A 15,984-nucleotide genomic window follows, 5' to 3' on the forward strand; every position below is an offset into this window, starting at 1 on the left:
CTCCTGTCACCTTTTGTTATTAGTAGCTAACAGTCCTTTAGATCATCTCTACCCGTAACACCTGATAACGTCATTAGGATGGCTTACTGAAACAAAGATCTGCAAATGAACAAAAAAAAAAGTTGGAATAAAAAACAAAATACAATTTTCTCTATTTTTACACTATACAGTACCATAACTTAATGTATTTGTATATGCACAGTACACACCATCTCCATTCAGTGAGTCAGCGACGATCCTGTTGCTTTTGTTCCTGCTGCTCTGTAGATTTTATTTTTTAGTATTAAAGTGTAAAAACCCTAAAAATAACAGGATTAGTTTGGACCAATATGGAGTTCAACCTAAAACACACCAACTGAACAGTTGGAATAACTAAAGAAGGTGTAAACAAGTTTAGACTTTCCAAAGTTTAAACAAAAAAACAAAAAAAAAAAAAGTTTGCACTGCAGTGTTAACTGATTTGTTTCCATCTACTTTTTTTTTTTTTTTTTTCCAATGTGAGCGCGACATGATCATTATTTTCAAAGGTGTAACAACAGCGAGATTGTTCAGCCTAAGACTCTGAGGTCTGTGAGTGGTTCAGACATTACGTAAAAAGTGTACATTACTTCTAAAGAAAAATTAAGAAGTTCTTATTGAGATACTTAACTACGAGAAGAATGGCATAAAGTATGAAATGACAACCATTTCTGGTGCTACAGGTACAGCCTTTTGTCCATAAGATGCACCCTACACCAGTAGTGGAATCCCTGGTAGAGATGTGTACAAATAAAATACGTTTCTAGGACCCTAAGATGACACGTTTTACTACAAATTACTCTTATTAAATATGAATGCATCTGTCTCAGTGGAACGGCTTCTTCTCTTGTACTTTACATTTTAAAGAGTCCCAAATGACAGTTTTTGAGTCTTTCCGCAAGGAGTTTTTGTCCGGATACTCTGGCTTCCTTTCGCAGTTCAAAAGCATGCCTGTCAGGGTAATTAGTCTTACTAAACTGACCTCAGGACTGTGTGTGTGTGTGCGTGTGTGTGTGTACATGCATGGGTGTTGCGCCACTGTACCACCTGCCAATTAACCACTAGAAAAGCTCCAGCTCGGCTGCAAACAGGCAAATGATGGGTAGATGGTATCCACACGTCAAAGAAACCTACAGTCAGGGATTAACGTTCCTCGAAAGTATTTAACTTAAAAAAAAAAAAAAAAAAAAAAAAAAAAAATATATATATATATATATATATATATATATATATATATATATATATATATATATATATATATAATACATGTATGTATTAGGAAATTCTTCAGCTACATTCATTTTATATAAATTATTTCAGGTGGTAACGTGTGTGTCAGCTGTGATTATTTCCTTCATTATGAAATTTGAAAGATGAATTTAGTTTTTTTTGGGGGGGGTTTAGCACATCTTTACCAGGGGTAATATTACTATTATTTGGCCACAATTCAAACATCAGTATATAAAACTAAAAACATACAATTCTAAGCCTCTGTCTTCATTCATTTCCCTCATTCATGCATACAGTCTATGACGTAACCTTCAGTGTGTGAGAATGCTCTGACACGGATTTACGCTGCGGTGCTTTTCTCTCCCCCCACATCTACGAAAATGGCAGTAGGTGAACCTAAACGTGACAGACGATGTTCCATTTCACAAAGCACACAACGTTTCTTCAATACACGGAGTCGGCTGCGGGTCAGTAGAATAAAATAAATATCTGCACATCTGGCATCAGGACGCAGTGTAAACAGGCAACATGCACTTTTCTGCTTCTTATAACTAAATATAAAACAGATATAAGCAGGACGAGATCTCAGTATAGCAGACTGACTGGTAGCTTAGTGTTAGAGAGGGTGAGCACTAGTGTTTCATTCACGCTGCTTTTTTTTTTTTTTTTGTTTTCCTGGGCATGACCGAACTCACACACGTCGTTTTTTGAGTCTGGTTCTCACATACAGGGGAAGACGAAGAAGCAGACCAGGTGAAAGAAATGAGACAATTGGAAATAAAATGGCCTCGTTCAAACTCCTAATGTCCTATATTCCGTCATATTGGGTCGCAAATTATACACCAGGAGAGGAAGTGGAGTGTCTGGACAGCCCACTGACACAGTAATGACAAAAAAAAAAAAAAGAAGCAATTTGGCCGATTCTTTCTTGTCCCTTCTTGTCGTTTCTCCTCTTCTGCAACGTTGCACAATCGTTTTATGCAAAAAAAGAAAAATAAACAACCCAAAAAAACTCTCCAAGCAAGAGCTACAACTCGAACAAAGGAGAAGCAAAAGTAGCGTTGTTTTCTTCGAGGTAAGGTCTCTGCCATGAGTTGAATCCATCCACGCTGAACCAACATCGCAGACGTAAGACACACAGATCCTGCCATAGGAGGAACATGCACAGGTACTGTACATATTCAACTTTTCCCCCCTCCCCACATTCTCTTAGTTTTGCTTTTGCCTGTTTTTCAAGTCGACAGTTTTTTTTTTTCTTTTTTCCTCCTCGATGCCATTCTGTTCAGCAGCTGGCAAAAAAGAACATTTAGGGATGAAGGAGGAGTGGGGGGAGCTACTGGATCTGGCAGGCTGTGGAGGGGGCGGCCTGGCAGCACATGCAGGTGGGGTTGACTGCTTTAGGGGGGATCAGATCCAGGTCCTCGTCGTCTGGAATCTCGTCAAGCCGGTATCCGTCCTTCAGCAGCTGGATGTTCAGGTCCTGGTTAATTTGCTGCAAAAAAACAAAACAAAACAAAAAAAAACATATAATAGGCAAAACTTCAGGACAGTTTTGTCGAAAATACTCTGTTGACCCTATGCTAAACTTTCAACATTTATAAAGAGCAAAAACTACAACTTGAGAACAAACACATCAACAGCAAAGACTCTAATTCCACTGACTCAAGATATCGAATCTGCATTTAAAAACAAACTGTTCAATGAGGTGTTTACAGATTATTAAAGAACTCCTGATACCACAGATCAAAAAAAAAAAAAATCTCACTGGAAAAAAAGGAACAACACTAATTTTGAGGAGTAGCAAACATTTCAGGAACTACCTCGATGAGAAAACATTCACAAATGAGATCCCACAGGGTTCTAAACTTGTTTTGCTTGCAGATGACACAAATGTCCGTCGTGCGGTGCAAAATTCGGCTGCGCCTATTTAGAATCTGCTCTCTTACATACTCACACAAATGTACATGCTGTAATTTCCGGACTATTTAAGTTTTACACGTGACGTCACGGTCTCCAGAACTCCGCCATGATGGACATCATCATATTTCCAACTTTTGTGAATACCGCCGTCTATGAGCCCCAACAAGGTGAGTGATGTTCACAGACAAATTAGCTCGACTCCAACAAGAAGAAACTGGCAAACACAACTTAGGGAAACAATTTCAGCTGCTCTGTTCAATGCCGTATTGACGTAGGTGCAAAGGGTCAATTGAACACATCTGAATATGAGCCACACCCACTAGCTTTAAGGGGGAAAAAAAGTATCTATTGTTCTTGTCTTTAAGCCCCTTGTGTCCACGTTGCAACTTGAGATATTATATTTACGCAGATTAATTTTTTACTCTTGATGAAATACTCTTTTTCTGAACAGTGTTTGCAACACGGCTGCTTAAAAAGAAAACAATACAGTAGCCTACAAGGAAAAGTCAATGATCGCTATCTTCATCTTGCTCCTATGCACTAGAACCACTAAAGTTGTCCTCTTCAGAGTCAGAATGGAACAACATCACACTTCCTCAATCTCTCTTTCACTGTCATTTTTATCTTGTTGCAAATTTGCTTGAGACTCGCGCAGCAGTCCAGCTTTTCGAAACACGCTGGTGAAAATTTATATATGAGCCACGCTGCAGTGTTAAAAGCACATAAAATAAAGTAGTGGCATGTAGTCCAGACATGACAAGACGTGTACGCATAAAAAACTACTATTGGAAGGCTTCAGTAACTCAATTCACAGTGTAAAACAAAACCTGTGCAAAATTTCAATAGCTACTAAAAGGAACAATATTTATCACTACAAAAGTGAGGTATAAAGTAAGCGTTGTTTATACATGTCAAATGACGAATCTGCTCATTTTAAACCAACAAATTAGATTTTATTTTTCTCAACCCAGCGGAAATACATGCTGCTTCAACCTACCACTTCTCAGTCACTCTGCGTTTTTGTTTGATGAATGGGTCGTTTCTCTGGTCTTTAAGTAAACAAATGACTGGCGCAAACGAAAAGAAATAAAACATGAAAGAAACAACATACAATCAAATGATTGTATGTTGTGCTCATTGTGGCGATGAGCGGACGCCACAGGCTAAAACCAAAAGATGTGCTACATGGGAAAGAACAAAATGGGACAGGATTGGAAGGGATGAAAATCACATGAGTGCTGTGTGGAAACAAAGTGTTGTATTGAAATGAGCGCACATTTGTGACCCAGTGTGACAGAGGAGGAGGAAGGTGATCACATGGCGATGGTTGTGGTTTTTTGCCAGATGGTGCTGTGAAACAATATAATATTTGTATAAATACCTGGTCCCTCAGACATCTCACCTCGGCTGAGGAGTATCCTGATGAAGAGTATCTGGACATGTCGAAGTCATCATCACTGAAAGACAGGTGACATCTTATCTGAGACCCCAAAAAGATACAAATGGTACCATAAAAAAAATAAGATTTTTTTTTTTAAGTTGGGGTCCCTAAGCAGGCTTACACAGAAAGGAAAAAAAAAAAATTTTCACGGTAACATTTTGTGCTCTAATCTTAAGCTCTCGCTGTCTGCTCTAATTGCTCTGTCATGGTTATTTTCCCTGCAGGTAGCCCTGATGGGATTATTTCCAGCAATAAAGTTCCATGTTTACTCCACAGCTGCATTAACAAGATGAGCAGAAAAACGCTGTTCACTGTTAGAGACAGGAACGGCAGTAGATACAAACTGCATCATGTTCTTAAACAAGTTAGAAAAAAATATTGTATTTAATTTACTTTTTCAAAACACAAAGTAAGATCAGAAACATTTTCGATATTAGACTGATTAAGCAAAGATGTTTGTGAGGAAAGAATAAAGAAAAAAATGTAGATTATGTGCATTTTTTTTTTTTTTTTTTACATTACTTTATGAACTTTTCCGTCACCTATGCACTCCTGTGCACGACACACTACAATCCACTGTTTGTTCGGACACCTTTCATTTTCCGACATTTTCTTCTTCAAAATCAGAGCTACAGCAACTCGTCTGTTGGATCGGATCATGCGGGCGAACCACTTGTGAGTCAGTAAAGCGTTGGTGGTCCAATGCTCCTTCTCAGGACTTTATCATTGAACGTATGATGCTGGAAACATCTGACGTTATCTTCGGTTTTGCTCTAACTCAGTCATCCAGTCTGCAGTTTGGTAACTGGCAGACTCACTCAAATCCCTATGCTTTTCCATTTTTAACAATGAAATGTTCACCTGCTGCCCAACACAAGCAGACAGCACATATTTACATAGATTGTATAAATAGACACAATCTTTCTTTCTTACTATCAGACATTAAATCAGATATAAGATCCTGAAAAAAAAAAGAAAACATGGTTTTTGAAAAGTAGAAAACCTTCAGAAACTATCTTGATGAGAGAACATCACAAATGGGATCCCAGAAGGCTTTTCACCCGGGCGTAATGTTTGTTTGCTGATGGTACAAATATGTTCATAACTTTGCAGATCTAAAGGTCGCATACCGATCTGTGTGTTAGTCTATGAATGTGTATGCAGTTGTGAATTTGAATGTGTGAATATGGCTAGCGTATATTATTTTAAGTTGTCAGTATGACTAGGAAAGCACTATGTACATTTATACAATTTCAGTCCATTTACTGCTCATGCCATGAGGTTAAAGGAAGAACGCCTGTGGATGTATTTTAACAGAATACCTGAAACGAGCCACGTTCTTGTGAGACATCTTGGGGAAAAACATGAAACAAGTCAAGGTATTTAGAGGAGAACTACCAGTCTGGTTCATCCTCCAGGTCAACCTTTAGATGTTTAAACAGTTGTTGTGAAGATGGTACATGAAGTTGGTATTATGAACGTTTTAAGTGAGAAAAAGTCATTGCTCCGACAGAAACTCGAAAAGGTGAAATTACAATTTGCAAATGGACTCAAACACAAATTCCTTCATATTTGGATACATGTCCTGTGGTTTGACCACAGTTTAAGGGTTTGGCTATAATGACCATCATTAAATTTGGAAAGAAAAAAAAAAAGGGAAGAAACCTGAAAGCCTTTAAACATGGTGGTGTTGTGGTACATTTCACAAAACAGACAGCATCACAAAAAAAACATTATGTACCAAGCAATGTATGTGAGCCAAGGTAATACCAAACAGTATTTAAAAATAAAGAGTTCATGCAATTCACATTTTTATCTCTCTGTAGCATCTTATATTAGTGATTAGTGAGGAAAACCAATATTCACTACTAGAGAATATAGATTCTCACCTAAAACTTGATATTTGCTAAATGGGGTCTCACGTTTCCAAATCCACTTCCATAACAGAGAGACTGAGAGTTTAAAAAGCTTGAAACTCCAACCTTCCTTTTTGCACTTTAGTAGTCTATTTTTAAAGAGTTTCTTACATTTTATGGCTTTACTTTTAAACACCCAACAGACAGACAGACATCCAAGACTTAGTCATCGAGTCTCCTTTAAGCAGTGACATGGTAGTGGTGTGTTAAACCAAGAAGAAAATGCAAGGAAGTCGAGAGTAAACAAGGTTTTAGAGCCTACAAAAGATACTCTACTGGGCTCAGATATGCAGAAAACAAATTCAAGGCAGCTAAATTTGATCAGAATTTATGAAAATTTGAGAGAAAAAAAATACAACTGCAACATTATCACAGAAATGCAGCCAGTTAATCTTTTTTTCTCATAAACAAATAATAAGGCTATCTTGCACTTTAAACAACAGTGTAGCACATGTATTTCTAAAGTGTTAACAATGAACAAATGGGTTGAGTTGTGAACAAGCCAAGCCAGTCAGCGAGTGTATGACGTAAACTCTTTGGATCAATACAGATCTTGTTTTAAAGGGTTTGGCATATACAAATGAAAGAAGGGGTCCACAAGTGTTGGGACTCATCTGGCAAAAATACAGACCTGCTGGTACACAAGGGGGGGAGAGAGGAAGGGCTCTGATAGAGCTGCTTCTGCCTGTCCAAATCCTCACCCTGCTGTGCTCTAATCCTGAGCCCTGGGAGAAGTTTTGCCCCCCCCCTTTTTTTAGGACCATTTCTGTCAAGAAAACTGTCAAGTCGCTCCACGGATTAGCCCCGTATACACAGAAGGAGGTCTGCAAAGTTTAGCCAGATTCTCTTAAGGGCACCACCCTATAGTTTGTGAAGTGACTTGTCCGGCTGTAGAGGTTACTGTAGGAGCGGAGCGCTTACCTGTCAGTGTCCAGAGCAACCAGAGGCTTCTCATCCGGGCTCTGGTCTAAAGAGGAGTAACCTTTGTTTGGCACGACCAACCTATAAAAGAGCACAGCCATGTTCTGCGTTAGAAGTAAAACGCATAAAAAAAAAAGCCATCTTACAACAATCATTGCAAATATTTACATCATATAACTGAAAGAAAAAAAAAAAGAAAAAGCACCGTAGTTTGAACCAAGAGATTATCTCTTCCCACAATTAATTGGTAGCATTCAGACAGCAGAAAGGGCAAAATTATCTTTTAGCCTCAGACAGTTTGGGTTCACACCAGTGGGCAGCGTTTCTCATATTCCCACTAATCCACAAGAGAGTGGGATTAGGTGCATGAGCCACTTGTCAACGCCGCAGGCTGCGCCGGGTTTATGCTCAGCGGTTGTGACTCCTTCATCAGCCTTCGTGCATTTCTCTTTCTTCGAGGAAGCCTTGCTGTGTCCTGATTGAATAGGTCGCAACGTTAGAAAATCTAGCGGCATCTTCGGCTGACGTGAAGCAATTAATGCCCTACAAAGCGGGAAGCACCGATGTCGTGATTGGCGTTTCGGTCGTTTGCAGTATTTTGCTGCGCTACTCGGCATGCTAATAAACCCGCTCAAAAATTAGAGCGGAAACAAAGACGCGAAGGAAGGTGCTACCTTGTCCTGGCGTTTTTCTTGGGTTGCTGATTGACAGGACTTCCCACGGTGCCATTCTTCACCGAAGCCTTCCTGGCAAGGTCCCTCTGTTTCTCTAGGCAACAAAGGATGTGAAGTCATCAGTAAATAAATCAGCACAGCAGGACACATTTTCGAGAGTTGTATCATTTGGGAAGGGGGGGAAAGTGTTAAATGAGTGAGTGCTGCAGTGTTCAACTTGGTAGTGAGCACTGGGAACCACTGTTACCTGCTGCGTCTGGGCTACAATACATTTTCGCTTCTGTTAAAATATGGGGTTACATTAGGGTAATGTCATTTTTAATCTAAAACTAAGGTAATCTGTGGATGGTAATCAATACAAATGATAAAGTCTCTCTAAAAAATGTTACACTTTTTAACATTTTCTTGATTTGTAGTAAAATTAAAGCAAAACATCTGAAATTGATGTAGTTGAGTCCACCTGTTATTTAATCTCAGAATAAATCCATATTTGCTATTCTCAGAAGTTTGTTAGAGAACATTAGTGAACAAACAGCATAATGAAGACCCACGAATGAACACAGGAGAGAAAGTCTGAGAGAAAGCTTGCAGGAAGCTTAAAATCTGGGTTTGGTTGTTAAACAACAACCCAAATATCCACAGACCTACAAAGACATGGGCGTCTGCTAAAACGGACTGGCTGGGAAAGGAGAGCGTCAATCAGAGGAGCAGCTCTGGGAACGACAGCTCAGGAAGGGAGAATCTGTTGACATGATAATTATTACTATTAGTAGAACTGACCTTTATGAAAAAGTGGTAAGAAGAAAGTCTCTGCTTAAATAAACGTATAAGAAGTCTCATTTGAACTGCGCCACAAGCTACTTAGGGGACACGGCTGAAATGTGCATTAGTTTGGTGTCCATTTTAGCCCACTTTTTTTTTTTTTGTGCGCCCAACATACAAAAAAATGGGAGCCAACATCTAAAGATTAATCTTTTACACCTCTTTTAAAAATAAATTCACTAATACCGTCTAAGAAATACTATGTGATCCCAATTGTTGCCTTCACTTTTACAGACCGCATTTAGAGAAGTAAAGCACTCCTCATACCGTGGTATCCCATTTCTGTTTTTATAGCTCATCACTCCTCACCAGTTTGTTAAAAGCCTTCCATTTATTATGGCTGCTTATTGGTGACCCCTGCGATATAAAATGTGTGACGATTTGCAAGGAGGGCAGCAATACCTATCTGGACTTGCAGTGGGGAGGGCTTGTAGTTCATGGCCACGCTCTCTCCTTTAGGGTCCGACGCCGCCTCCAAAGTAGAGGATGCTGCTGGGTCCTAGGAAAAGAAGGAACAACCACTCAATGCAGAAAGTTAGCTAGTAACACTAATGCCCACGTCAGCAGTTGGTGTTACCTCAATTTATCAGTACGGAACCCTGTTTGTAGAAAGTGTTAGGTAAAACATCAGTACATTCTGAGAGTATAAACACAGACGTGATGATGCTTGTTGTTGTTCATGAACATGCATTTCACCAAGTGACACAGAAAGTGATGGCAGACATAAATCCAAAGCGTTCTGAAGGGCACCGGTAATTTGGACTTGATACAGCAAGACCAAAAGCCACATTAAAATATCAGGGGAAATATTACGGTAGGGTTATTTTAAAAGAAAATATATAATAAACATGAAATAAATGTCATTAACCAATTATTTGTTCTTGACTGAGTAGTTCCGGCTCCTCCGACTCCCCTTCGATCGAGCTGTTGTTCTTCGAATGGTGAGCAACTAAACGTCGTTTTTTTTCATCAATTGTGCGAAGTGACAATACGTTCAAAACGTGTTTCAGAGGATACGGCGATTTCCACAAAAGCCACAAATGATATTTCCCTGCAGTGTTTCCTGAACATCTAAAGGTCAGAGAGATTCAGCAGTGAACATCTAAGTCAGACTCAAAAAGTCCAAATCTGATTTATCACAAGCCTAAGCAGATGGGACAAACGGTCTTCTTCGGGGGCCCGTTTGTGTCTCTACTTGAGCCGTGCGTAGCAGCCTCGGCTGCAGCATCAATGGGCATGAATGTTCAGCCTATGCTGATGGCTCGGTCTCTTTTGTGCATAAACGAGTGGCGATGATGTGGCGAAGCGGCCATGTAAAGGAACAGAGGGGGCTGCTGTTACAGCCATGGCTTCCCCAGACTGGGAGCCGAGATGTGTTTGGCCTGCTTCAGTCACAGAGAGAGCATTATGTTGATTCTACAGGCGTCTCCTTGTTGCACTCCGAGGAACTTCGCAAGCCTCATGACTGCTGACTGTCAGGCTGTTGGGTTTCAATAACTCCAGCGATCTACTCCTTTATTCCTAAGGTGTTCCTCTGAGCACACATAACCTGTGGAAAAATACTCATTTTAATAAAATCTACAATTTAAGATTTATAAAATAAAAGAATTATAGGCCAGGGAATGTCTTTGTTTCATTAAAAAGACATCAAGCTACAAGCATCCCTGAAATTAAGTCAACAAACCGTTGATTTAACTGTAATGAGAAATGCCGCCCCGATTTAGGCCAGTATCACAAACCGACGGAGCTCATTGAGTCTCACGAGGGCTTGATGAAAAATTCATGAGAAATTAAGTGGGGACAGAGAAGAACTTATTTTGCATATAAATTTTTATGTCACACAATTAAAAAAAAATAAAAAAAATGGTCAAGAACAAACTGGCTTCACGGCTGATTTTAGTCGCAGCAACAAAATAGAAGACTTGACAATACAGTATTATAGGTATCAATATAACATTAAAGAGAAACCTGGAATGTTTCACAAGTAGTGGATGGAGGTTGATAGACATTTACAGTGCCTAGGATAAGTACTAGCTACATCTTAGCACGCTACCATCACAAAACTCTTTATGTAAATTTTGTATTAGGGCAAAAAAAATAAAAAATAATTACATCACTGTATAATGGGATGAAAATGGTAGGTTTAAACAATTTACAATTAAAATATTTTTTACATCTGTCATGACAATAAGAGCTAAAACCTTTTGGGGGTATGTCATTGTCAAATTTGCTCATATATAGACTGATATTTTTACCCATTCTTTAATAAATTACTCACGCTTTAGCAGATTGGATTGAAGTGCTTATAGACATTACTTATTGGAATCTCCAAGTCGAGTTCTAAACTGGATCTAAGTTTGGACTTTGACTGGGCCACTCTGACACATGAAAACAGTATGTTTTGTGGTAAACCATTCCACTTTTTTAGGGTTGTCCAACCTATTCTGAATTCTTGGGTAGACTCTAACAGGCTCTCTTCCTGGATTGTTCTGCGTTTAACTCTTTCCATCTTCCAATCACCTCAGTCCAGGTAAAGCTGTGACAAATACATTTGGATCTCCAAGTATTTATTTGCTAAAACACCTATGTATCACTTTTCTTCTCCTTTGCAATCAGGTCATTAGCAGCACTTTGGAAAACCTGACTGCACTGAGGAGGAGATTCAGTCATTTGATTGTGTTAAACTAGGAACTAGCTTAAAATGTACAGGACACAAAACCCCTGGATTTGAAGACCACTGCTAAATAAAATCTTCACAAAATGAAATGATGTTGGATGTTGTAATAAAACAAACTGCGGTTCAGTTCCAGAGTTGTGAATAGCTCTGCAAGGATATATACATCATTGCTAACAGGTATATTTGAAGGGACTCGTCAACATAGCTCAGGCTATAAGATAATAACAATTTGCTTTTTTAGCACTAGAAATTAGCAAGAAAAGGCATGGATAGAAAATGTTGGCTTGATTCAAAATAGGAGCTACTTAAAAAAAAAAAAACTCAATGAAAAGTAACAAATTTGTCAACATGATAGCAAGGAGTGTTTTGTTAAAAATTACGTTGTAGAGGAATCAGGCACCAACTCTCCATATAATCCTGTTATTTGTGAACCCTTCCTTCTATACCCCATTGGATTAGTTCCCCACAACCAAACCTCACAGTCAGGAGAAAAAATATATTTAAACATCTTATTTATTCATTTTTAAATAATTAAATAAGATAGTGGCTTGGCAAAGAGAACTTTTGATAGATTTGAGACTGATATGTTGAATGAGATATGATTCATGACTGATAAGATTTGGATGCTTATAAGGAGAGCCTTATCAGTTGCTCATAATGACCAGAGAGTCTTTATTAAGGCCTACACTGATGACTCAAACGTGTTTCCATACTGAGTAGTCTGTCATCTCTATGAATCCAGACCTGGAAAACAAAAATAAAGGCAAACTCTATACTTCTCCAGACAGTATAGAAGCCCTACTGTAGATGCTTTTTTTTAAGGTTCAGCCTTGGACATCGGTCTGTATCTATTTTCTACCTTGCGATGGGATGAGTTACCCATGTCAACTTCATTGATAGCCTCATTTTTATTCGTCAGTGACGCTTTTTTTCCCCCCTTACATGGGAGACTTAACGAAAGCTGCAGCTGTGAGCATGATGCCCACAGACAGGTAGAAAAAAAAAGAGATCTCAACACAAAGACAAATTAATCCCACTGCATGAAGCACATTACGAGCATTTCCTTTCAGATGGCAGGCGCTTTGCTTTAGATGATTAGGCTTACCGCTGTGTTGTTTTTTTTTTGTTGTTTTTTTTATTATTATTATTCCTTTCCACCAGAAAGATATAATAATGTTGGAGGATGAAAAAAGGAATCCCTTTGATTTTCTTTTTCTCTCTAAAAGAAACTGGTGTGAAGTGAAACATATTTTGTATTAAACCGTCTGTGCCTGATATTAATTTATTCTATTCTGCGCCATTACCAGGAAGCAGGCACACAACAGAAAATGAATTTAGAAGTCTTTGTAAAAAAAAAAAAAATGTTGATAATGATAACTTGGAATTCCTCAAAAGAATGATTGGCATGAAAATGGAGTCCTTTGAGGAATTGCGGCTTGGGAAAAAAAAATACTCAAAAGGGATCTAAAACAGCATATTAAGCACAGAAGGGACTCGGGTTTCCTCCGTTAGCATCTGCTGTGCAAGAATATAACCTGAACTATGGATAGGACTATGACACCTGGGGCAGCTCATCTTATTTATGTACATTAAAGCATGATATATAGCCCTGACCTACAGCATAAATTTACATACAAATACTCTCCCTCAAGATGACATTTGTGCGCACATTCAGTGCTTTGCAAAAGTATTCACACCCTTTTAATGATTTCACATTTTGTCACATTACAACCACAAATGTCAGTGTTTGCAATAATTTAAATAAAAAAATCCAAAATGTGTGTAATTAAACCTCAGCATAAATTCAGCGGTTCACTTGAACAATGCAACCTTGATTATACAGCCAGAGCTACAAATGCAATGGTTTACATTGAAGCATATTCACAAGACCCAGTCAAAGCCCAATCCTAATTCCAGCTGGGAATTTGAAGCAAAGCTTGAAAAGATATGTTCATAGAAAAATCTCCATCCATTCTGATTGATCTTCAGCTTTTTAGCAAAGGAGAATTTCCAGAACAGTCAGGACAGTCAGGAGTGCCGAATACAAGCCACGCTATTCAGATTTTCATTTGTGAAATAAAAAGTACGCCATGTATCTTTTCATCCCTCATTATAATTATGCAAACGCCCAATGAAATATAGCCGAAGCTTATAAAGTTGAGGAATGTTAAAACGTGAGCGAGAATGCTTTCACAAAGCACTGGATACCCCTCAGTGCGTCACATTTATCTGTTTGTCCTCCTGTTCATATGTTGAAAAGCTACATGGCTGCTGACACAGCATGAACTCTAAGCAATTGGTAGGATTACACCTTGCAGCCACCCACTGACCAATCTCAGTGAAGGATGATATATCATGTGACTACTGAAACAAATGAATGCTATAACAATCTTCTAACAATTGCAACAATGCTAGAGACAGTACAATATGATTGTGAAAAGCAGGGGCACATGAGCGTAAACCATGAACCATTCCAGGATTTGGCAGTTGTACTTAAGGTTTTTCATGCTCTCTAATGTGTGGTTGCTTATAAAATGTATATATAAATATATTTTTTTGCAATTTTATCTTTCAGAGACAAGCAACATAAAAAGGGGGCAGGCAATGATTACTTCACTCAATGTTTTATGTAAGAACTATTTCTGTGTGAATTTGGCAGGTGCCAAGTGCATTCATGCAGCTTGGGAAGCACAATGGGGTTATTAGCATCAAAATGCATGACCATGTGTGCCACAGCACCTGCGATCTTGTTAGGGTTAGTGTGGAAGCGTAACCGGAGCAATTCTTTGAGAGGTTTGAATAAGACAATACTAAAAAGGATCTGGCGTCGTTTGAGTGTGATGTGATTATTAAAAGAATGCTAAGTGAGAAAACTGCAGCTACAATCCAAATATCAGATTCTGGAAATCTAAAGTAATCTAAGAGGATGAAATATTCACCATGTTGGACGGTGGGATGCATCTGATTGCTTTGCTAGAGCATGAGAACAGGATGAGCACATCAAAATTATTTATAAAATATAACTACAGTAGGTAGAATTTATACAGTAACTCTGATAGGTGTTGTTTAAACTGAAATGCAAGTTAACTTTAATCCCATTTAAGTTTATTTAATTATGTAATAAAAGACAAAAACTTTCTTTATTTGCAAAATGAGCTGTGAAAACAGTTAGCTATCATTTCACAAATTTGGAGCTTAACCAATTGGCGTAAAAATGTGAAAATATCATTCTGCATTGCATCGCCTAACGAGTCCAGCTCACGGCGAGGACCCACTTCACGCGATCTTTTGGTCTGGTACCCATCCCGACCAAAATAACACGTCAGTCGATGACGAAATGTAAAAACACTAAGCTATGACAGCATTGATGTAAACAAGCGCATATGACGTGGGCTTTAAACACTCACGATTTTGACTAAGTGCGTAGTTAAATTACTCAGATACAGAGGGTTGAACGTGCGCTTACTCATGAAATACTACGCGGACATTTTTTTTTTTTACTAAATAGGGAAGGTGGTAATCGGCATCCTTTTTTTATCTTTAGTTGGTCGCTATATCCACCCATCCCAGGATCCACTGTATCCCAAAGCTGCAAATTACTATACGTTGGCTCACCAACATAATATCGAAACACATCTCTTACAATCAGCCGTAGAAGAGAGAAGAATCTCTTCATTTGAATTCAGTAAAGATTAATTTGCATAATACGATGGGTTTTGTCTTTCCTCTCTTACCAAAGGCTGTGTCTCTCCGTTGACAGGAGGCACTTGGAACCTGTCGATTTCTTCCATCATTTTGGCAAACTCTGACAAGACAAATTCGGTAATTTAAATATAAATGATCAGTTTAAACTGAACTAATGTCGGTTATTGATGCTCAGTCCGTCGGGATCCTGCGTTTATCAGCATAATAGCGGCTCCTTTTCCTCCATCCCGCTTGACAGAGGTGACTCGACAGCAAAGCACCAGTAGTACCGCCCTACTTCCGGGTGCATGGAATATTCATGAAGATCTTGTCCAATCACAGAGGAAAACACACGGAAATACGCAGATCTGTTATTTACTCCGTTATAATCTAAATATCAACCTGGGATGTTTTAAAACTCATATATTATTTTTCAAACAATGTGATGATATTATATTTTAACTTGAAATTTAAATGTAACGCTTTTAAAAATGATGTTAAAGAAACTATCAAATAAAAGGCATGGAAACTATATGACATGTTAAACTTTTATACCTTATTATAGGATCTATGTGACTGTAACTGTTAATCCTAACAACCGCCAGTAACGGAAAGACTGGCGGTTGTCATGGTAACCAGTACACAGGAGCCAGGCAGCGTTCTTTAAGCGCGTTCTCCTTT

General features: G+C 38.6%; 1 protein-coding gene across 1 annotated transcript; it reads right to left on the reverse strand.

Annotated features, from left to right (window-relative positions):
- Positions 1-1,396: 1,396 nt before the first annotated feature.
- On the reverse strand, positions 1,397-15,607 carry fam219aa (family with sequence similarity 219 member Aa). The gene is made up of 6 exons (XM_014982388.2): positions 15,354-15,607; positions 9,345-9,441; positions 8,121-8,214; positions 7,447-7,527; positions 4,571-4,625; positions 1,397-2,740 (listed from the first exon to the last, which is right to left on the reverse strand). The coding sequence occupies exons 1-6, from the start codon at positions 15,411-15,413 to the stop codon at positions 2,582-2,584; spliced, it is 546 nt and encodes a 181-aa protein (XP_014837874.1). The 5' UTR covers positions 15,414-15,607; the 3' UTR covers positions 1,397-2,581.
- Positions 15,608-15,984: the final 377 nt, after the last annotated feature.

The sequence above is a fragment of the Poecilia mexicana genome, unplaced genomic scaffold, assembly GCF_051168715.1.
Source record: "Poecilia mexicana isolate PSO_F unplaced genomic scaffold, ASM5116871v1 scaffold_5, whole genome shotgun sequence".
NCBI classification, from domain to species: Eukaryota; Metazoa; Chordata; class Actinopteri; order Cyprinodontiformes; family Poeciliidae; genus Poecilia; species Poecilia mexicana.